The 22,827-nt window shown below is 45.9% G+C and overlaps 1 protein-coding gene across 1 annotated transcript in view; it reads right to left on the bottom strand.

Moving 5' to 3' along the window:
• Positions 1-1,706: 1,706 nt before the first annotated feature.
• Positions 1,707-22,827, bottom strand: part of ELK3 (ELK3, ETS transcription factor) — a 34,371-nt gene continuing 13,250 nt past the window's right edge. The window contains exons 2-5 of the mRNA NM_001030749.2: positions 18,522-18,730; positions 10,000-10,794; positions 5,527-5,649; positions 1,707-3,323 (exon numbers count right to left, since the gene is read on the bottom strand). Of these exons, the coding sequence (NP_001025920.1) occupies positions 3,225-3,323; positions 5,527-5,649; positions 10,000-10,794; positions 18,522-18,728 (1,224 nt within the window). The 5' untranslated portion in view covers positions 18,729-18,730 and the 3' untranslated portion in view covers positions 1,707-3,224. The remainder of the gene's footprint in view (positions 3,324-5,526; positions 5,650-9,999; positions 10,795-18,521; positions 18,731-22,827) is intronic.

Genomic DNA, 22,827 nt, shown 5'->3' with positions numbered 1-22,827 from the left:
CTTTTCCTTAATCTGCAAAAGGAGGAAGCTGGCCTGGAGCTAGATTAGGAATAATTAAGGTTGCATTTATCCCTATGCACTTACTGCAGAGTGAACGCGAAATGAACTGATGGGAATCTCTCAGGGGAAGAAATTGCAGTCATACCTCCTAGAGACCTCTCCTGTAAGAAGCTGTTCACAGATACCCCGCTGGGCAGGCCGTGGCACTGCTTGCTCCAGAGCTGTTGCCTCAGGTTCATTCTCCTTTTCTCATTTAAATAAATTTATGTTTCTCCTCACTAATGCTGTCAATCTCTTTGCCCTCAAGAAATAGGTTTGTGCTCCATCTGTGTAGGCCAAGCACTTACGTATTAAGTTGGAAAGAGCGGCTACAGTTAAAGAGGCGAAAAAGGATTTCAAAAGTTGTAGCTTTGTAGAGGTATGCTTACATCTGAGTGACCTGAGTTTATCATAAAATGTACAATTTCAAGATCAGAAGGGATCAGTGATGTCTTTACATACAAAAACATCTGTACTTAACTGTGCATGTTCTAAATTTATTTGGTGGCCACGATGGCTTCGGAAGATGCTTCCTACAGGCACAAGATGATCACAAAGCCTCTCAATGCAGAAACTCAGCCTGTTAAATCCCATTGCTTGTTCTGACAGCTGTTTCACCTTTAAACACTCATCTCGATGATTGTTTCCAGGTTGGCAAACATCTGCCCAGTGGAACTACTTTTACTCAGACAAAACAAATTGTTGATGTAGTGGATGCATTTCCAGTCTTTCTGTAGTTTATCACCCATCACTGTTTTCCCTGCCTTGGAAGTACTCCTTGGAAGACCTGAATGCATCCCCCAGTGCCACAGAAGTGCGGGCTGAGAGTAGGGCTGGCACTGTGTGTAGTTCCATTTCATGTTGAGCTTTTTTGAAAGAGTAATTTTGCCTCGTTAACAGTAAAACCTTGGAAGAAACAAAGCAATGAGAACCTGGACACTTCGTCTTTGAAGAATCTCTTCTGTTACCTACTTTCTCCTCTCATTTCTAATCTGTTTCTTTTTCTCAGTGTGGTGTTCAGTATTTTTATTGATTCAAAGGCTAAATGTTCATGAATGCCTGAGCAGTGAGAAGAGCTTCATCTTTATGCCTTGCTCACCCATTAACTGTACTGGTATACGTCAGGTGAGAGTATTGAAGTGGGCATTTCTGCTTTTCTATAATTGAGAAAAGAGTTGGCTCTGGAGCGTGAACAGCTGCTTCCACATAACTCTCAGTTACTGCAAAATATTCCACCTAGCTGGAGAGGGAAGACTGCTGTTAAAAGGAGAATGTCTGATCTGCAAACCCTTGTGATGTAATCTGCACTAGACCAGCCAGCCCCATTAGTTATATGCTGCCTTTTCTTCCAAATTCTACTGGTTTTAGTTAGTATAAATTCACCCTTCACACATACATACTGTATACTGTGGTTTTGACTACATGGGATGGTTTCTCTCAGAGCTCTTACAACTCTGAATCAAGCAAAGGACAGGCCCGTTGTTTTGTTCTTTCTCCTTACCTCTTGCATCTAATTGCCCTGGTTATCAGCACCAGTGCTGCATGTAGATGCAGAGGTTTTTGATTCAGGTAATTATTCTGAGTGAAACTGAGGAGCCCCCAGGAAAATTCCTGCTTACTCTCACCAGAATTATTCTGCCCCAAAAACGGCTTTTCAACATCAGAGCTGCAGTAATAAAATGTTTATTTAGCACCTTTCAGTTTGAAGGATCCAAAAGCACTTTACAATTAACTACACACATCATCAATGAAATGCATCCAAGCAGAGAATCAGCAGACAACTCACTGCATAGGTTTCAAAACGCACAGACTTGCGACCAGCTGCTTGGCCAGGAAATAAGGCAGAGGCTCTACTGACCTGGAGCAAACATGATTCTCATTTTGGTTCGGTTTCGGGAGGTCTCATCTGAAAGACCTAAGTAGCAAAACAGCATTCAACCCAATTTAGCCGCCTCAGAAAACGGGTGATTTGCATGAGCCCTGCCAAGATTAGTATCTGCGGTGCCAGGGAGTCTGGCCTCATCCTAACCTGGCATTTAGATGACTCAGCCATCACCTCGAGGCAGAGGACATACCTTCTAAGTTCAAGTTGCAAGTATGTGGTAACACAGTGCTGCTTTTTTCATCCAGAACTGAGATGTTTCTACATGAACATGCCAGATGTGCACAGTACAGCATGCCTCTTGACAAGCAGCAGACATTTGCAGTCCTCTAACTTCTCCAGCTGCGGGGGAAGGGGAAGTGCGACCCCTGAGCCACAGTAGCGAGAAGGATCCTTCCAGAGAAGTGGTAGAAGGCACTTGGCACGTCGGAACAATGCATCGGGGAACTGGGGGGAGCGATCCTCGCTGCGGGAGGACAGAGACTACCTGCAGGCTTTCCAGTTGTAGTGCTGACGCCCCATAAGACGTATGCGCCAGATAAATTCTGAGCCACATCTCCTTCCCGACAGAAGGATTTTCAAATGCTGGCAGTGTCTCACGAGTACACGCGGCCCGGTTCTTCCCTGCTGCAACTCCACAGAAGAATTGGTGTGTAAGTGTGGCTTTGTTACTCCCGAATACATCTGACTGCAATGCGGATGACGTTTTTCACTTCAGCAAAGAAAAACTATAAGGCTATTTTTATACGACTTGAAAGCACTTAATACAAAGTTACGTGAATACTCTGCATTGTATGGCCTATCCGTGGAGAAAATACTGACATCCTACCGTAGGGCTGCTCAATACTAGTGCTGTCTTTCAGCTTTTCATCTTAATACTAGAAAATATATAAATCATTTACATGACATTATGCAAAAGAAGGCACAGCCGGTTATAGTTTACACAAGCACGATGCGTAATAGGCAGAAAAAGGTATTAAAAAGAAGCTTCACATCCTTATTAGATACATTGTTGCAATCCATTACGGAAAAGTACTTCATCGACAACAGAAGTGTTCAACACTTGAGAGCTATGATATAAAAAAATTATAATTCATTTAATGCAAAACAGATTTATATATACTTTTATATATAAACACTGTTTAAAAACACTAACGTAATAAAAGTAGACTATCCATGTAATGAAAAGTGCAAACCAAAGTAGTAGAGGGTTTCACGATGTCCTTCTCATGACACAGGAATAAACTAGCCCATAGGAATGAAGTGTTAAATCCACCGAATGTCCTTAACGCGGGAGGCACCATCAGGATTTCTGGGCGTTCGGTGAAAGCAGTACTGGAGAAGAGGCTCCGTCCAGACTGGGGAGTGGCACTGGGATGTGACCATTGAGCAGAGTCGGAAACTGCAAGAGGCCAAAAGGGAAACGTCACTCTCTTATCTCGCAGCGCTCAGCCCCAAAGCACGCGCCTTTTGCGCCAGCAGCCGACCCCAGATGCTTTTGAGAGCGCTGATTTCTGTGCGGTAGGATGGACACCACGTGCCTGCCTCAGACAACAGGAATGCGAAGCAAGGGATGGAACCTGAATCGCTTCTAAATGCATGGGGATGGGTCAGCCTATTATTGGCTGTACTTTTATATAAGAGTTGACACACGGCAGCTGTAATCACACTGGGAAAGTGAGTAACGTGGAGAAATGGGAGCCCTCCGTTCCATTTACAAAAATCTCAGCCTACAGAACATTAATTACAACCCACGCTTTTCATCTGATTAAAGCTGTGCAGGGAAGATCCTAGCAAAAGTGAAAGTCAGGGTGCAGTTTTAGGACCAAAAAAGCACAACTGTGAGCACAAAACACTGGGAAAAGGACTCTCAAGCAGTTACAGTTCATCTAAGAAACAGCCCGGTCGCTATGCCAGATCATGTGGTACTTGAAGCACAATCTTCTGTGGCAGTTTGTCCTAACAAACGCCTTCTGAACTGCTGTGCAAAGAGTACTTACTCAGCACCTGCCCCCGTGCCCCGGCCCATCCCCACGCCCTGCCTGCATCCCGCTGCCACGCGGGCACTGACGCCTTCCTAACACGCCCAGGCCAGCAGCAGGGTGGGGCTGTGGCACCAGGCCCCCATTGCACAACATCAGCCCCGGTGTGATTAACTAACTGCGTAACAGCGTGACTTCAAAGGGAAGACCTTCCAGGTAGGCCCGCATATCGAGGCGATCTGTGCGGAAGGAGGCTGTGAGGGCGCATGGGCGGCGGTGTGTGGGAGCCGCTTTCACCTCATACGCACTTAAGGACAGCTTTCACCAGGTAATGAGCATCCACATAGCTGGGCCCAGTGGGGCCACGAGCTCACCAAAGCAGGGATTGCACTACCCCATAGGCTTGTCCCAGGCTTGCTCTGTTGATGAATTCTATCCTGGTCCTACAGAAACACTAACACTGTAGAGCTAGAGCCAGGGCTGAGCACGGCACTGCTGAGAAAGCAGCACAGGCCTGAAAGAAGACAATGTACAGAGTCTGCTCCCACCTCACTGTGAGTCAGCAGGCAAGGGGGTGAGGCAGGCAGTCGCAGAGCGGTGCTGGCCTCTGGCTGCGGGCAGCATTTTGGCTCCTTTATCAGCAAGTAAGCGTTCTTTTCAGCTCAGGTGAAAACCAACCAGCCCGAGGGCTCCGTGCTGTGCATCCGGAGGTGGAAGGACTGCCACCCAACCCAATGCAGCCACCCCCTGAGGGTTCAGAGCACCCTCCAGTGCTGGTGCTGGCCAGCTGCAGCATGTGGGGCCTTCACTCCCAGACTTGCCCTGTGTTCTTCTGATGCTTGGCTGGCTATGGGCTTCTTGTGCTTCCTGCCAATAAGCTGCTCAGCCTCGTTCCTCCTGTGACTCAATCAGCTGTTCATCTGCAGCTGGAGCTGCTCAGGCCATGCCCGCCATCCCCGCCATCCCTTCCGCAGCCTCAGAGCACTGCCCCTGAGCTCCTCAGTCACTGCTGTTTGCTTCATGCCTTTGATATTTATGACATCTCCGTAAAACTGAGATTTTCACAATCCCAGTATCCATGAAGGAGGACAGCACTGCTTTTCTCCTGGTAAATACAGAGAGGTGGTGCTTAGAAGGGTAAGCGACTTGTCTGCAACCACCCGGGGAATTTGCAGACCTGGAAACATGACCTTCAGAGTGCCCTTAAGTTAAATGCAACTGTATTCTGTCTCCTAGATGATAAGTATCTTCTTGAGAGAGAAGGATGAGCCGGGCCTCGCACAGCAAGATGGTGCAGAACTGCTCTGGTTTTCCCATCCTCTCCTGCTCTGTGCTCTCTCCTCGGAGCTCTGAGGGCTCCCTTCTTCCTACCAGGGCACAGCGCTTCCTCTGTTTCCTTCATGCAATGTGTATGTTTCTACTGCAGAGCAGATGCTGGAGAGTCGGGCTCTGCTGCCAGTGCTCTAAAGGTGGTGCAGGCAAACACATTTCTCTTAAAAATGCTCATCAACTCCTGTGTTTCCTCAAACCATTTGAAAAGCTCCAGACCAACATGAGATGTTCTCCTGACATGGCTTCCACATGTGCTTCCAAAAGTGGAACCTGTGTGTTAGGCAGACCTACCTGGAACAGAGTGTTGGGTCCCTGCAGCCTGGCAGGACTCAGAGGAGCAACGGGGCTGAGGCTGCTCCAGAAATGGATGCTGGACAGCAGCGGGCTCGGGGTCAGCAATAATCCACTTGGGGTCTGCAAGACAGAAAACATCAATATTCTGTCACATGTGGAGTGGTTTTTACCTCTGCTGAGTTATAATACATAAGGAAAGAATAAGGAAATACTACGGAAAACCTGGAGGTGTTCATTCATACCTAGGTACAGCCACAGCAGGAGGATTTGAAGCCAAGCTGTGCTCCATTCAGATCTGCAGGTGTGTAACTGTGCCCAATGCCAGTGCTGAGCCAAAGCTCGCACCCTCTGATGGCTGGCGCTCGTACCTACCTGGAAGCTGTGGCACAGCCAAGTGCCAGCCAGAGCAAGCCTCAACCTCTTCACGTTTACTTCATGCAAATAGAGCAGTATCACTATCAGACAAGCATCAGAACCACCCAAGGAAACCTAAGTGCAAGCTGCATGGGCTGGCCTCTCGTTACACATGGAAATTCATGTACCCTCATTTTCTGCCCTCACACCACTATACAGCTGGCGCTGGATGTGAAAAACCATCCTTGCGATCTAAGCACAGCAACAGTTTGAATGGGGGCAGCTCACTGCAGCGATGCTCAAGGAAGGGACAGCACCTGAGCCCATTTCCAGCCTGTGTTACAGCTGTCATGCCGAGGCTTTACAGTCAGATGAACACAGCTGCTGTACAGTTTTTATTTAATTCTTTACAATGCAGGATGCTTCTTATCCACACTGGAAACAGACGGTTAAAGCCACACTGCTGCATAACCAAACATTAAAATAAATGGACCCAGGGCTACCCTATGAGGGTGCCATCTGCCTCTTCTGAGATGGAACAACCTACCAAAAAAGACGTGTAATGGCATTCAGTTGGATGATGGCCATCAGTGCCATAGCAAGGCATCCTACTGAAAGCTTTTATAAACACATTAACAGCAAAAGGAAGGCTAGGGAGAATCTCCATCCCTTGTTCGATGCTGTGGGCAACCTGGTCACCAAGGACATGGATAAGGCTGAGGTACTTAATGCCTTCTTTGCCTCAGTCTTTAATAATAAGACTTGATACTCCCTGGGAACACAGCCCCCTGCGCTGGTAGATAGGGATGGGGAACAGAATAAGCCCTTCACGATCCATGACAAGATAGTTTTGGACCTACTTTGAAAGCCGGATGCTTACAAGTCCATGGGGCCGGATGGGTTTCACCCCAGAGTGCTGAGGGAGTTGGCAGATGTGGTTGCCAAGCCACTCTCCATCATTTTTCAGCAGTCCTGGCTAACCAGGGATGTCCCGATGGATTGAAAACTGGCAAATGTGATGCCCATCTTCAAAAAGGGCGGAAAGATGATCCTGGTAGCTACAGGCCTATCAGTCTCACCTCAGTGTCTGGGAAGGTTATGGAACGAACAATCTTGAGAACCATCATGAACCAATTAAAGGTCAACCAGGGGATCAGGCCCAGTCAGCATGGGTTTACAAAAGGTAGATCCTGTCTGACAAACCTGATTTCATTCTGTGACAAGGTGACCCGCTTAGTGGATGAGGGTCAGGCTATCGATGTTGTCTACCTAGACTTCAGTAAGGCCTTTGACACTGTCCCCCATAACATTCTGGTGGAGAAGCTGGCTGCCCATGGTCTGGATGGGTGTACGCTCCGCTGGGTGAAGCACTGGCTGGATGGCCGGGCCCAAAGAGCCGTGGTCAATGGAGTTGAATCCAGTTGGCGGCTGGTCACGAGCGGTGTCCCCTGAGGCTCAGTGCTGGGGCCACTTTTGTTTAACATCTTCAATGATGATCTTGATGAGGGAATTGAGTGCACCCTCAGTAAGTTTGCAGACGACACCAAGCTGGGAAGGAGTGTTGATCTGCCAGAGGGGAGAAGGGCACTACAGAGGGACCTGGATGGACTGGATCGATGGGCCAAGGTTAACGGCATGAGTTTCAATAGGGCCAAGTATCGGGTCCTGCATTTTGGTCACAACAACCCCAGGCAACCCTACAGGCTTGGGGAGGTGTGGCTGGAAAGCTGCCTGATGGAAAGGGACCTTGGTGTACTGTTGGACAGTCGGCTGAATATGAGCCAGCAGTGTGCCCAGGTGGCCAAGAAGGCCAATGGCATCCTGGCTTGTATCAGGAACAGTGTGGTGAGCAGGACTAGGGAAGTCATCCTGCCCCTGTAATCGGCATTGGTGAGGCCTCATCTTGAGTACTGTGTTCAGTTTTGGGCACCTCAGTACAAGAAGGACAAGGAGGTACTGGAGCAGGTCCAGAGAAGGGCAATGAGGCTAGTGAAGGGCTTGGAAAATCAGCCCTATGAGGAGAGGCTGAGGGAGCTGGGGCTGTTTAGTCTGGGGAAGAAGAGGCTGAAGGGAGACCGTATTACTCCCAGTACCTGAAAAGTGCTTACAGTGAGAGCGGGGTAGGTCTCTTCTCACTGGTGACAGGTGACAAGACAAGGGGAAATGGCCTCAAGTTGCGCCAAGGCAAGTTTAGGTTGGATGTTAGGAAACACTTCTTTACAGAAAGGGTGGTTAAACACTGGAATAGGCTCCCCAAGGAGGTGGTTGAGTCACCGTCCCTGGATGTGTTTAAGAGCTGTTTGGATGTGGTGCTCAGAGATACGATTTAGCAGAAGGTTGTTAGAGTTAGGGTACTATGGTTAGGCTGCGGTTGGACTTGATGATCTTTGAGGTCCTTTCCAACCTGAGTAATTCTATGATTCTAGGATTCTATGAAAGGGGTCATACATGTACAGTCATACATGTCCAGCCCACTAGACTTATGCTTTGTTGCCCTCTTTTTTTAATATATATTTTAATGAAAAAAATAAAGACGACCGTTTTATTTATGTACATTAAGTACATTGTATGTTTTGTACATGGGCCAAGACAGTTCCTCTTCAATCAGTCTGTCCCAGGCAAGCCAAAAGACTGGACACCTGAAATTCCGCTCTATGACTTTCAGGGTAGGAAGGACTCTGGTTCAGAGATGAATGACAAAATGAAGTGTTCAAAGAAATGATTACAAAATGAGGAGAGAAATTGCTCTTTATCCTGCATTCTATGGCAGCAGTAGATAAAAGCAAGGCTGTAATAACTCACGCTGTCATTCTGTCTAGTTGGCATCTGATAGGATTTGTCAAATTTGCTGCCTACAAGCAAAACATTTACCGTGGTTATAGCACAGATAGAGGCTGTGTGAGCCTGCCAATGCACCTCAGCTTTGGTTTGCCACACTCCTGCTCTTCCTGCCACTCATCACATCACTTAGAGGCTTTACAATGCACAAAATGACAGATAGCGGCCCACAGATTCCTCTTTCTTTGTGGCACATCCCTGTACCTCGGTGGCCTGCAGGTGTGCCCAAGCCGCAATGGCTTTGCACAAACTTCTGCATCCTGCTGAAAGGCACGGGGAGAGCGAGTGCCATGCTGGCCAAGCACGTGCTGCTCCCCAGTCCTCCTGAGGGCTCTAAGCTGAGCAGGCACAGCACGTGCCCTGAGCAGACCAGCTGTGCCATGCCTCCATGGGAAGGGCTGCGGGTCCTCTGGGCATGGTTTGATCCCTGACAGACGACTGGTTGAACTGTCTCATTCAATGCCAGCATTTGCACCAACTTTCTTTAATACTTTCTTTCCCCACCAGGATTTTTTAGTCTAATTTTGCACTGGCAGCACAGAACAAAACTCACTGATGAACACACTGGATCACTTTCTGTTACGTGATTTTTTCTCTTAACCTCTGAATTAACAGATTTTTTTCCACAGACTTGCTTGAAAATCAGAACTGTACATTGACATTACCACAGAAACGTGATTAAGTGAGTTATTTTATAGAGAACAGAGGAACCTACAACTTATTCAGGTCTGTACTGAAAGGAAGCTCCGGCAAGTACTTACTGGACCGATAAAACTTAGCAAATCAAAGCTGGCTTAAAAGCCTGTCCTAGACACCAATCAGAATCATAGAATCGTTTGAGTTGGAAGGGACCCTCAAGGGCCATCTGGTCCTACTCGCCTACAGTAAGCAGGGACACCTACAGCTGATCAGGGTCTTCAGAGCCCCTCCAGCCTGACCTTGGATGTCTTCAAGGATGGGACATTCACCAGATTTTTTACTTCCTCCATATTTGAAACCTAACAACACAATTTGAAGGGCTACACCACCTAGCACAGAGCTCTGACCAAGCACCTCACAGTACCTATGCTCAGCTTCCAACCTACAAGAACCCCGTCCTCCCATTCTGTCATTCTCCCCACAACCATATGGAAACCCAAGGAGTGCAGTGCTGCAAGGAACCCTCTCTCCTTACATCACCCCTCCACTGGCTGACAAGATGCCCCGAGTGCTAACCCCCTTGGCCAAACTGAGGGAGAGCTGGCTATGGAAAGAGCACACGAGGCTGGCCAGCCTTACCTGTGCAGTGAAGAAGGCTGGAGTCAGAGATCCTGAAGGAAGGGCAGGGCTGTTGAGGGCAATGGAACCGATATCGGTGCTGGAAAGAACCAAAGGTGGGGCTGAGATTTCCAAGCCTTTGGGTTTCTTAGCCTTTGGGGGAAGAGATGGCGACTTTGCCTTGGAGCCCGAGGAGAGGTTCAGCGGCTCGAGGGAATCTGAGTCGTGGCAACTGGACTCAAAGAAGAGGCTCCTGTGCTCCGAGGGGAGGGGAGAAGTGGGAGACAGCGACGGCGACCTGGAGGAGGATGATGATGGAGATGAGATGCTGGCACTGTTGGGTAGCATTAAGGAAGAGATTTTGGCTGATACGGGTGAGCTGAGAAAAGCAGAGGCAGCTGCTGTTTCGGAGGTGGAAGGCAACGACACCATGGGCCTCATGACTTGTTTGTCTGTTTTGTTTGTCACAAATCTTATAACAGTCCGCACTTCCTCAACCGGAGTGTTTCCTTCTGACTTCTCCTCCAGTTTTTCTGTTTTGATTGGCTTGTAAGTGTCTGGCTGGTTCTGCAGAGAGTTGATGGTGAAGGAGGAATACAGGCCGGAGTGGATGTACTCGTTGCGGCTCGTGCTTTTCAGTGCCGACAAGCTGTGCTTGTGCACGTCCCTGCTCTCGGTGGCCATCTTACAGTCGCTGTCCTGCAGCAAAAGGCTCTCTCTGCTGATTTCCACGGCGTGTGGATCCATCTTTAAAATCTCAGGGAAGGACACAAACTTGTACACAAATTTTTGTCCAATCACCTTCTTGATGATGTTCTGCAAATACAAAAGCAGACGTTAGGAAGATCAGTATCATGGAGGCACTGAGGACAGCAAACACAAAGGGCAGAGGAGCACCACAGCTTCCTCCGGCCGCTCAGGGCCCTTCAGAGAAACAAGGAGCACTATTTCCTGACATTTCAAGTGATCTCACTTTTCCTGAAGCCCCTGGTAGAGGGTTTGTCTAAAAGAATCCTCTTAAAAACCCTCCCTGAGCAGTGACCCTCTTGTGGGGCACACACCTGCTGCCCCTCCTGCTTGCACTCTACAAACAGACCTGCCTTGCTGTACACAGAGGAATGTGAATATTTACATTATTCCTAAAAACTCTATTTGCTTTTCATTCAGCCACGGATTCTCAGAACAGCAGAGAAAACACACATTCATTTAAAAAAATAAAAGGAATGTAAGCGTCTTCCCTATTTATATATGGACAGGGCTCAATTCTGGGTGCTCACAGAGCCTGAACTACATCTTTTTCCTGCCACAAAAGCAGGGTCAATGTGGGGACAGAGGAGTATGCACTTCTATATTGGGTCACAGAATCACCAAGGTTGGAAAAGACCTCCAAGACCATCCAGTCCAACTGTCCACCTACCACCAATACTTCTCCACTACCATGTCCCTCGGTACCACATCTAAACAGTCCCTGGCTGGCACTTCCTTCAGGCACCTTCTTGAATACAAAAAGAATCTCAGGAAGAGATTTGCTCCACAGGTCAGAGCTGCAGCACAGAGAAAGTTTCTTCTCAAGTTTGCAGCATGGATGCATGGCACGGGAGGAGAACCAACTCTGACAAGCTCAGGCTGGAAGCACAGAGCTGCTCTCTCCCAAGCTGAGCTGAACGCATGTCTGTCCACCTGGCTGATCCCTCAGTGCCTATTTTTGCAGTCCTAAAGTTCAGGACATATATTTAGCCCATGGAATACGTCTGCATGAGCTTTAATTCCCGTGGCTTTGGCCTTGGCCTAGATTTTTCTGTTAATTAGGTGAAACATTAGATGGATGCACTTTTTCTGTACTGTTTCATTTATGAACTCAGTACTACATTTTCCATCATAAACACAGAACCTTCTAACTATTCGCATATGAGAAGAAACATCCCAACAGGATTTTGGTTTGTCTCCTCCTTTTAGTACATATATATATATTAATTTAAAATAATCCCTCCTCTTAAGAGTTATTGTTCTATTAAGCACCAGCACAACTTGTAGATGGATGCAGGCTTGAAACAGGGAACCACTGCTATAAAAGGCAGCCAAACAAGTTGAAGAGTTCATATATCCTCCATCATTATTAAACATATTTTCAGAAGGTCTCTCAGTGCAGCTCCACTGTCTCCATATGCCTGCAGCAAGCCCACTTAATGACAGCTGCAGATGAAAAGGATTCAAGTGCAGACCCCTCGAGCACTTTGCAGGCTTCTCTTAAATGAAGAGCCCAAGGAAATCTCCATCAGCGTTTAAGAGAAAATAAGGACACAAATTAATTAACTGCCTCTCAAATGATGCTGTCACTTCAAACATTTTTTGAGGAACGATTGAAGTGAAGGTTAAGAAGCAGCTTATTTTTACTTCCCTTCGGTGATCTGTCAGAATTATTCTGAGCTGCAGAAGATGGTTCCAACCAGGGAGGACAGTGACAGGCACTATGGCAAGCAGGGCTTTCCACCCTCAGTTTCAAAGAACAAAGGAGGTTTCCTGACGCTGACTGCTTCTGCAGGCAGACTAGGCCTCTCAGTGGCAGGCCAGTGGGTGTACGTGCTCCTCCAGCCCCTTTGTGCTGTTGGTTGGATTTTCTAGGTATACCACCTGGCATCACACTGCACTCTGAAGGCTCCAATGCCAGCTGGGTGCCGCTGCCTGACAGCTGCACTGCCCTGCCAGTGTGTTGGGGAGCTCAGGCATACTCACACCACAGCGCTTTGGGCACTCTGCCCACAGTACTTCAAAGACCAGTTCAGAGCAGGTGGGCCCCACATGCTACAACCTGGAGGGATAGGGATTGTCCTCCTCCACAGACCAGATGAGCTGGATGCCAAAGGCTTGGTGGCCTGGCTCCTCCTGCACCTGAAACCAAGCTGTAATGCAGTTGAAGTTTTTACGTTGACTTATGTCCATACTCCCTCATCGAGTCATTTAGAGCTAAGGTGTAACTATCTACCAACGTAGCATCAGGATTTTAGCAGCTTGGCTCAAACCTGTTAGCTCACAAGTATGCAGGAGCCACTTGGAGCATGAGCTGGAACTGAGACCTGCTTCCCAGCAGAACTTCAGACTGAGGAGGCCAAGGGACAAGAAGACAGACTGGGGCATTTTTCCTCCTCCCAGGAAAAGGCCCATAACCAGGGTACGTAAGATCTCAAAACCTGTGGCAGAATGGGATGAACTTGCCCCTAGACAGTGAAAGGACCCTGCTTGGGAAAGAAGAAGGGCCAGATCTGTAGCTGCTGCACTTAGCTCCCACTTTAATGTGTGGCAAGTGCACAGCCTCTGAGAGTACCCAGGGATGCAACATCCACGGCAACACTTTGGATATGAGTTCTCCACTCTGTCTTCCACTTGAGTAGGATTCTACCAGAACCTGCAGGGGAAATAATTGCCTCCGCTTTCCAAATGGTAAAATTACTGTGACCTGTACAAAAACAAAGCAGGAGGAAATATTCACACTCCCATGTCTGAATAATTTAAGCTGGCAGAAGGCAGCTGCAGCTGAAATGCTCCAAAACACAGGGCATCAGCATGTGCAGGCAGGCAGACTCTGTTAACATCACACTTCGTGCCCTTATGCTTATTATACTGCATGTGCACGTGCCAAATTCTGTTAAGTTTTTGATGGAGGCACAGGTGTTACTAAATCATGCACCTGTACTGACCTTTGGCAGAGCAAGGCTGTCACCAGCTGGACATCGGCCCTTCCTCGCCCACCTGCACCAGGAACACAGACCACTCCCCTGCCGGGCAGCATTGGCCGGGCTCCCCTCACATCAAACATTAATTATTTGCCAGTTTTTTGTGAGTTTCTTGAGTTTTCTCCTCAACCCATTATCACAGTGCCATATTCTTTACTCTCATCTTTCAGTAAGGACAGCACCAACTAACTACTTTTATGCCACTTCAGACAAACACTTATTTCACTTCCACCCACCACTCTCCAAAGAAGCTCCTTTCAATTCTCCTAAAAGCTCCTTCAAATACTTCCTCTTCCCCTCTCACCTGCACCACTACAGAACACAGAGCTGGTACTCTAGTGCCATCATACTGCTATAGTTTCACTGCAGTCTTCCATCTCTGCATGAATAAAACTCAAGACTTCAACAAAAGTAGAAGAATCATTTCTGCTCTCGCTTTATATCCTGAAGTTTTGGAAGCAGACCAAGCAATGGACCTTCTCCCAAGAGAATTGTTCCATACTGCCACACATACTTGGGCATTAAATACCAGAACTGGTTACCAAGCTATGGGGTCTGACATGTTCTTAGAGGCAGGGAGGGAGGGAGGGAGCGTTGAGGGCACCTCAGAAGCCTTTGAGTACCTGAGAAGAGCTGTCCCCTCTGCTGCATCAAGCACAAACAAGAACACACGCTATTTATGTACTACACGTTGTGCTGCCATCTATATCTAAATAAGAGGGCAGCCATTAACTGAAGTTGAAACGATTTATTCTGTCTTTAGAAGACAGACTGAATAGCAGTCGCTGAGTAAAGCCTGAGGGCACGTGCTCTTCAGAGAGGACACAAAAATACTGCATAGTTGCTTGTAGCAATGGTGTACGATTGTGTAATTAAAGATGCAGCATAACTCATGCAAACATTATCCAGGGAACGATGACTTTAGGATTTGTCCCTCAAAACTTCCATCACATGGTGTCGTCTTGAAATATTCATGGGGACCTTCAGCTGTCTGGAAACCTCCAGAGAATTCCAGAAAGTATCCATCGTTTCGGTTATCAGCAAAAAAAGAAAGCAACTGGGCAACTTCAACAATAAGGAAAGTACTAATCCTACTTGAAAAGGGATTTTGTTTCCACACACCAAGAAAAAGTGCTCTGCATGGGAACAGAAGTAAAGGGTTTCTTTGCCTGAAAGCATTACAAGAGCATTTTGATTGACAGCATATAAGATGGAGAAGCTGCTCAGGCTGTAGGTTGTGCAGGATTCCTTCACTTAGTGCTATCTGTTGTCTGTGTATCGCTCCGTTAAGGCAATACAGGAAATGCGTTAAGTAATAAGAGTGAAGGGAAATCTGGGTAACAAATGAAGCAGGAAATGGAAAATCTTCAGATTATCTGCAAACCTCTAGCAACCAGAATCACAGTAGCAAATTACAACTGAGACATGCTACACCACACATTTCCTGGGGTGCTTTACATGTGAATTTAACATAAACCCAGCCATCAGCCTCAACAGCACATCGTGTCTGCTTCAAAGCCAAGCTAAGGAACTTGCCCTAATTGTGTTATTTTTCTCCAGCACTGGAATTAATTTACTTTTAACTTCAGATGAATCAGATGATGAATTTTAACAAGCCAGTGTTCCCCCCAAGCACAATGGCAGAGCTTATAAACCTCCACTTATCCAGTGATCAGCTTTTATTTCTCCACAGTGAATAATTTCAAAGACAAACTCACTTAGTGTCAGCTGCATACAGCAGCAGAGGGAGGCCCAAGAAAGGGAGGCCCAGCCCGTGGGCCACCATCACCTCTCAAAGATCACTGCCCTTGCCTCAAACTCACATGCTGCCACATCATTAGGGTTATAGGTGGAGAAGACCCTGTAGATACACAAGGCCATAATATATGGGGAAAGAAGAGCTTATCCTTCTCTCCACCAAGGAGCTATGAACTCCACTGGGCTGCAGAACTGGAAAAAATGGCCAAAATCCCTATGCCACATCTAGATAAAATTAGCAGATGGAGGAGAGCACATAGGTCAAGGAAGCAGCAGAAAGAACAGTGAGCAACAACCATACCACGCTGAAGACTGTACAGCTACTTCTCTGGCAGACGCTGAGTAGTGGACACAACAGAGATGACAGAGGTGTGTGTGTGACGGGGGTGGCAGTGGGCAAGCAATCAGAAACAGAATAAGAAAGGGAGGCTCATGTAAAGAGCCATTACATTCCTCCGATTTGAAGAGATCAGAGAGATCTTAGAGGACAAGTGCTACAAAAATCTTGCCCCCTATTTTCAAGCAGTGCCTGCTCAGTCATTAACGGTGTATTTGTACTCTGTCTGCATGTACTGCTCATCCAGCAGCAGGCTCTGTCTCCACTGATCCCAGTTACGTTTATAATTGGAGAGGCTGGAGTCATATAATGAAGCGAATTTCTCCATGCTGAGCAGAAGCCTTTTTAGCACTTTGTGAGGGGGAATTCATCATACCAGCTGCTTGGAACAGCCGCTACGGTGTCCTCTGAATCTTTTTGTGCCTTCTCAACCAGGCCACCTTTGAAAGATGTTAAGTGGAAAAATCTGACTTCTGGCAGACAAAATACTAAAAACATTTCACTGTAACACTTAGAGCTCTAAATCTGCAACTAAAAAATTCCTACAGTCTCATTCGGTCTTACGGATTCCAATGCGAGGGGAAAAAAAGGCTGGTCAGAAAATTGCACAAAGTTAATTTGCTATCAATGTGGTTTTTGGTTGCTGTGTTGGACTGGCTGCACAGTGCCCAGTCACGCTGTGCCTCCAAGATTTAGTGCACTACAAATAATACATGACAACAATACTCTGAGCTCAGTTCTGCAGTATCGAGTTCCCCCCACCATGTGCAGGTAGCACGTGTGCCATAGCTGTGCTCAGCATCAGTGTCCAAGAATACAAGGAACAGTAAAAACAAAGAATTCAGATATATTACTAAAAACATCCATTTAAGGGGAAATAATTCCAAAATGATTTAATATTAAAAGAAACAATGTCATCCAAAAAAGGTTGGAAACAATTTGTAAACTCCTTGGATTTGTAGAATCTGAAACCGTAGAAGGCAAATATGCTGGTTCTTTTAGCAGCTCAAAGTTGTGTCCTGTAATTCTGTCTTTTTAGTACCCTGTCACATCTCAGACTGCCTTCAAACATTTTTCTGTTGCAGCAATCTAACACAAATTCTGCTTACTCCCTGTTCTCATCTTTGCATTCTTTATTATACTGTTGCCACTGTGCTGCTGCTAAAGAGTAAGACCAAGGACTAAAAGTCCAAGTGAAAGATGGTTTAATGAGTGTGAGAGTCATCTTACCAACTCCCACTATACTGCACAAGTTTGATTTTCAGAGGCGCCAGCCAACAGTACCCTCTACTGACTTCTTCTAGATTACAAGCATAGTCATGATCGCTGAAAATCAGAAACAAACTGGTTGATCTAAATACTTCCACATTAGTATGGTCAAGTTTTTTTTTTCAGATTTCAGTCTTTTAAAAAGAGGTTGAAAATGGACTTCTAACAGCCAATGCGAAGTGCGTGCCTACACTACCCATCTGCCACCAGCTTCTGAGAGGGGCAAATAAACACAGCTTGCCAGTTACAAGGTTGCTGTCGGAACAATGCTGACTCCTTAGGGTCTAATTAGTTCTATCAAACTTCAACAGATGTATTCCTGAGCCTTTTTGTCAGCATGAAGGAGGGGCAAAATTCAACAGGTTTTGCAAAGGCAAGTAAATTAGACAAAGAAATTCAGACTAAAGCATAGACTACATTATTTTGAGTAGAGATACCCTGAAGATAAATTCACAAGTCAGAGTAAATTTAACACTCTACTGCAACCATAGAATTCACCTGCAATGAGCTCGGCATGAAAGTGCTACCCAACACATTACCCAAACATTGCCCTGCTCTGACACCCGCCATCTGATGGGTTGCTTGTCTTTCTGTTTGCTACTTATTCTGCACTTTCATCCAGTTCAACACATCACTACCCATTCACATGTATTAATGCTAACTAAATAACAGCAACATATAAGACAGACTACTGTTGAAGCTAATGTGGATTATGTCCTAAAATAATATGGTGGAAAAATTCCCAACCCTTGGAAATGCTTAGCATTAACAACTGATGAGCTGCAGAGAGATTCTTGAGAGGTAATGCTGCTCCGTCAAAATATTCCTAGATGTTTTTCAATGCTGTATTCCCAGATAAACATTATTATGATCCAATACAACTGTAAAAAAGAAAATCTACTACAAAGCTCAAGAAAGACTAGTTAAAACACAGGCTAACAGCATCCAGGTTCCAAAAGTTGTGTGCCACAAAAACTTTGAAAACTCATGCCCACCCTCTACGCTGTTGAGCTGTCTGTGTGTTCTTTCCTTGCTCTAGCATAGGGGGTACCTGCTGCACTGGAGCATTACTGCCTTCTACCACCTCCCTGCATTCTGAAGTTCCTGTGCAGGCTGCAATAATCAAACAGTTCTCTGTTATCAACAGTTATTTTATTATTGTCAAAAGCTACAGAAAATATCAGGTAGCCAAACACAGAAACATACGAAAGCATCAGTAAGTGTAAGCCGAGGTCAAAACTGCCCCCCACCCCTGCCCCAAGCAATGGACGTGCAGTGTTTTCCTGTGGCTTTTGGCTGCCCTCTTACCTCCACCATGATTGCCTTCGGTAGTATTGTCTGTTGTAAAAACTAATTGGGAGAACTTTAAAAAGTGTCCACAACAGGGTTGAAATGTTAAACAGTAGTGTTTCTACTTTCTTAATCTGCACGAGAATAACAAAATTTACCTTGTCATAATAGTATCTGAGCGCTCGGCTCAGCTTGTCATAGTTCATATTAGTTTTGTTTTTTCTGAGTCCCCACAGCTTAGCCACTTCTTCTGCCTTGAGTAGCTTGAATTCGCCATCATTAGATGTCCAGCAAATCAGGTGCTCATGTTTCTGGTCTAGCAGCAACTGCAAAAGGAACTGCCACAGTGTGATTGCACTCTCCATACCTACAAGGGACAAAGGAGAGCAATGGTGTGAAAAACATTTGGGAGCAGGTGTGCCAGACAACACTCAGTTCAGTAATAAGCTCTGTGTAAGAATCATCTGACATAATTTGACAAAGGAAACCACATCGTTCACAACCAAACGTCCGTAAGACCAGCAAGTCTCAAACTCCCACTTCAGTATTTTTTGCACTGCTATGATGAGACACATAAAAATACAGCAAGTATTTATCAAAGCATTGCCCACTTAGTTTACGTGGTTCAGGGTCATCTCCAGTCAAGGTATCCACCACAGTGCATGCAGCTACCTTTGAAAGAAACAAACAGATTTTATATAACCACGTGCTGGAAGCAACTGCAAAACCTGCTACTTACTGTCATGATAGGTATGCTAAACCTGCTTGGATGTTCCCCCATCCAAGAACAGAAAGAAAAAATGGAGGATTTCCTTTGTTTTGAGGACCAGAAACCACACTTCCCCTTCCCACCATATCGCACCTTCCCTATTTCATACAGCCTTTATGTCTTCTGTTTGTTTCAGGGCCTCAAACGGTTCGTGCTGTTCCCGTCAGCCAATTCAAACAGCTCTAAAGCTACAACCTATTCTGCAGGCATGATGAAAGTTCAGTATTACTCTCAACCTTTCTCTAACAATGACCTTTCCTTTTATGATTACACATACGACTGAGAGCAATGAACACTGTTAGCAGTAGCTGGCTCTCACTTCTAAGGTTGTCTGAATATTTTTCCTTGCTAAGTGCCCATGCTACTGAGCCCCTCTTTGAATATGTTTTTCAGGCACTGCAAGAGAAGAATAAATGTAAGAATGAATAAATTCTAGTTCAGTACAGGCACGTACACAACTGAACTTGAGCATCTTACCACTGAAGACAACTTATTATTGTAAAAAAGATATAGCTGCAAGTGCCTTTTGAACTACAGAACTAGAAAATATTTCCCTTCACTTTCAACAACACTGACAGCCTTAGCATGTTTAACACCACCTTAAATCTTTTTTTTGCCTCTTCTGATCTTTAATTCTGACAGGGTGCTGATTCTCCTCCTCTGCTCTGCCTTCATGAGGCCCTACTGGGAACACTGTGTTCAGCTCTGGGGCCTGCAGCATATGAAGGACATGGACTTGTTTGAATGGGTCCAGAGGAAAGCAACAAGGATGATCAGAGGGCTGGAGTACTCCTGTGAACACAGGCTAAAAGAATTGGGGTTGCTCAGCCTGGAGAATAGAAGGCTCCAAGAAAACCTCACTGTGGCCTTCCAGTACCTAAAGGGGCCTACAGGAAAGCTGGAGAGGGACTCTTTATCAGAGAGAGTAGTGATAGTACGAGGAGTAACAGTTTTAAATAGAAAAAAGGTTTAGATCAGGTATAAGGAAGAAATTCTTAAATATAAGGGTGGTGAGGCACTGGAACAAGGTAGATGCCCCATCCCTGGAGGTACTCAAGGCCAGGCTGGATGGGGCCCTGGGCAGCCTGAGCTGGTGGGAGGTGTCCTTGCTCATGACAGGGGACTGGAACCAGACGATATTTAAGGTCCCTTCCAATCTAAACCATTCTATGATTCTACATTATCTCTAACTAATGCAGATTCGAGATGCCAGCACTACTGGGTTAATCCACTCCGCTGTGAATGGGCTCAACTGTTACCTGACTTAACTTTGTGTAGCAATGGATATTTTTGTCTTCATCGAAACAAACTCTTGATTTTTAATTTCCCTGCTCATTTCGGTTCCCAGTATTGCTCTCACGCGTCAGGACCCCTGCCTCACCTTGCTTTTGGTGTGCTGACCACCAGAGGGCAGGAGACCTCCAGCTATGCCTGCAGGCAGCAGTGCAGCAGGGCACTGAGGTACTGCTTTGCCTCTTCAGCCTGCCCCAGAGCTACAGAAACCCTTTCTTTCTCTCACTAATTCACTAGATGCTGCTGTATGCTTGTCTTCACCACGCACTAGTTGAAAAAGAAAATAAATGACATACACTTCACTTGGTAAAAACAAGGTAAAGATACTTGAAAAGGTGTTGCGGAAAAACAGAATTTGGAGTTTTGCTACAAACAATTTCCACTGGCCAAACAAGGTTTTGCAGCATTAATTATGGTGTTATTATCTTTACAAAAGCCTGGTTTCTCTACCTGACTGAGAATGCAGTCAGAACAACAGAAGGACAAATATATATCCACGACAGCCAGCTGTGTAACACAACTTCATAGCACCTTCAAAAGACAGCAAAGGCTCACAGGGCTGTTAAGTATTCTTGAAATAGAACTGCCTCTTATGGGTGCTTTGGCGCTTTCAAAGGGTTTTGCATTTGCTTTGTTGCATTTTTTTTTTATCACTTTATACCCAGGGTAAGGCAAGAATGATACATATAGCTAGAATTCAAAATACCTGGAGGTTATATATTTGCTTTACAGTCTTTATTATAACGTTCCTTTAAATTACACCATCTGTGCAAGTATTAACATCCTTCATAGATCATTTATCTCTAATGTCATAAATATTAAAATGGCCCTACTCATCTGGCACCATGTATACATACTTTTTCATTAATATTTAAAGCTTTAAAACGTATATTACCATACATGGTAGGTGTATGCAGACACATTGCTCTAAAACAATCCCTTTCTGTACACTATGTATTATACAGAGATACTTGCATAATTTCAGCTTGAATCATACTGCCTTCTTGAACAAGAAATCATAAACAGTATTTTTTTTTACTCTGGAAAATTGTTAGCAGTGGTAAATAACTTGCTTCGAAATTTTATTAAAATGCTTGCAGGTGTCCTAGGCTACAAACCTGTGTATGTAATGTCACAGAATGGAAGGGGATGGTAGGGACCTCTGGAGATCATCAAGTCTAACCCACCCACTAAAGCAGGTTCCCTACAATACCTTACACAGGAAAGCATCCAGGCAGGTCTTGAATATCTCTAGAGAAGGAGCCTCCACAACCTCTCTGGGCAGTCTGTTCCAGTACTTGGTCACCCTCACAGTAAAGACGTTCTTCCTAAGGATCATACGGAACTTCCTGCGTTCCAGCTTGTGCCCATTGCCCCTTATCCTGTCGCTGGGCACTGTTGAGAAGAGCCTGGCCCAGGTTCTATTGCTACTGAGGGAATTAAAGATGGACGAGTTATACAATCACCAGCTCCACCTCCATGACATTACTCAAAACAGTCCTCAGAGACACAATTCTTCCCTTCCTGACCATTAATCACATGATCAGCAAGCATGTCTCTTCAGAGAGTTCAGGTGGCACTGATCTCACACTGAAGCATACTTTGCTGCAGGTTCCCTCATCCCCACTCACCTCTGGCTAAGAAAGCTCACAGGGTAACCTACAGCTAAGGTTGAACTACACTTGCCATTATGAACCTGTTTTTCGATGCTTATCACCGTACCAAATGTAAACAGCCTTGGATTCCACTGTATTCACCAAGTGTGGGCCTTACAGTGACTCAGCCATAGGCGGATCAGCACAAGGCTGTGTGAGCAGAACATCCTACACAGGCACCCACTCAGTGCTACCATCCTGGTAACGAAGGTGAGGTTACTTCCAACAAGCAACATCTATAAAAGGTGACTGCAACCATTTTTGAAGGAAAAGGTGGGTCCTGATCAGCTCTTTAACCACCTGGGAAGCACACATGACCTCTGGGGGTAATCCAGGTGCTGGATCCAGGGCAGATGCTTGTGGTAGGAATCGATTTTGGCAGCTCCTCACCAACCTGTTTGCCTTATCTCCTGCCCAGTGAAAGTTGTGGGTCAGGTCTCCACGCGTATGGCTCTGAATAGACTTCATACAGAACATGCAGGCCTAAAAATTTGGTATCCATGTGCGTAATTGGTACCTGCATAAGTCTGCTCTTGGATATGAGCCAAGCCTGTCCATACTGAAGTGAGATTAAAAGAGCTCAGTGCAGCAATGCACTCCAACCCTCTGTCTGCCACGGAGTTCCTATGTAAAGCTTCCCATATTGCTCACAAGCTTACAGCAACTATATATATATAATTCCTGCATGAGGCAAATCAGGCAAACTACATTTTCGGATGATCGTTACTCATATGCCCCTTTTCTTCC

This window comes from Gallus gallus, chromosome 1 (assembly GCF_016699485.2).
Source record: "Gallus gallus isolate bGalGal1 chromosome 1, bGalGal1.mat.broiler.GRCg7b, whole genome shotgun sequence".
Lineage (NCBI taxonomy): Eukaryota > Metazoa > Chordata > Aves > Galliformes > Phasianidae > Gallus > Gallus gallus.
The sequence above is the reverse complement of the archived record's forward strand: the minus strand, read 5'-3'. Positions and strand labels throughout refer to the sequence as shown.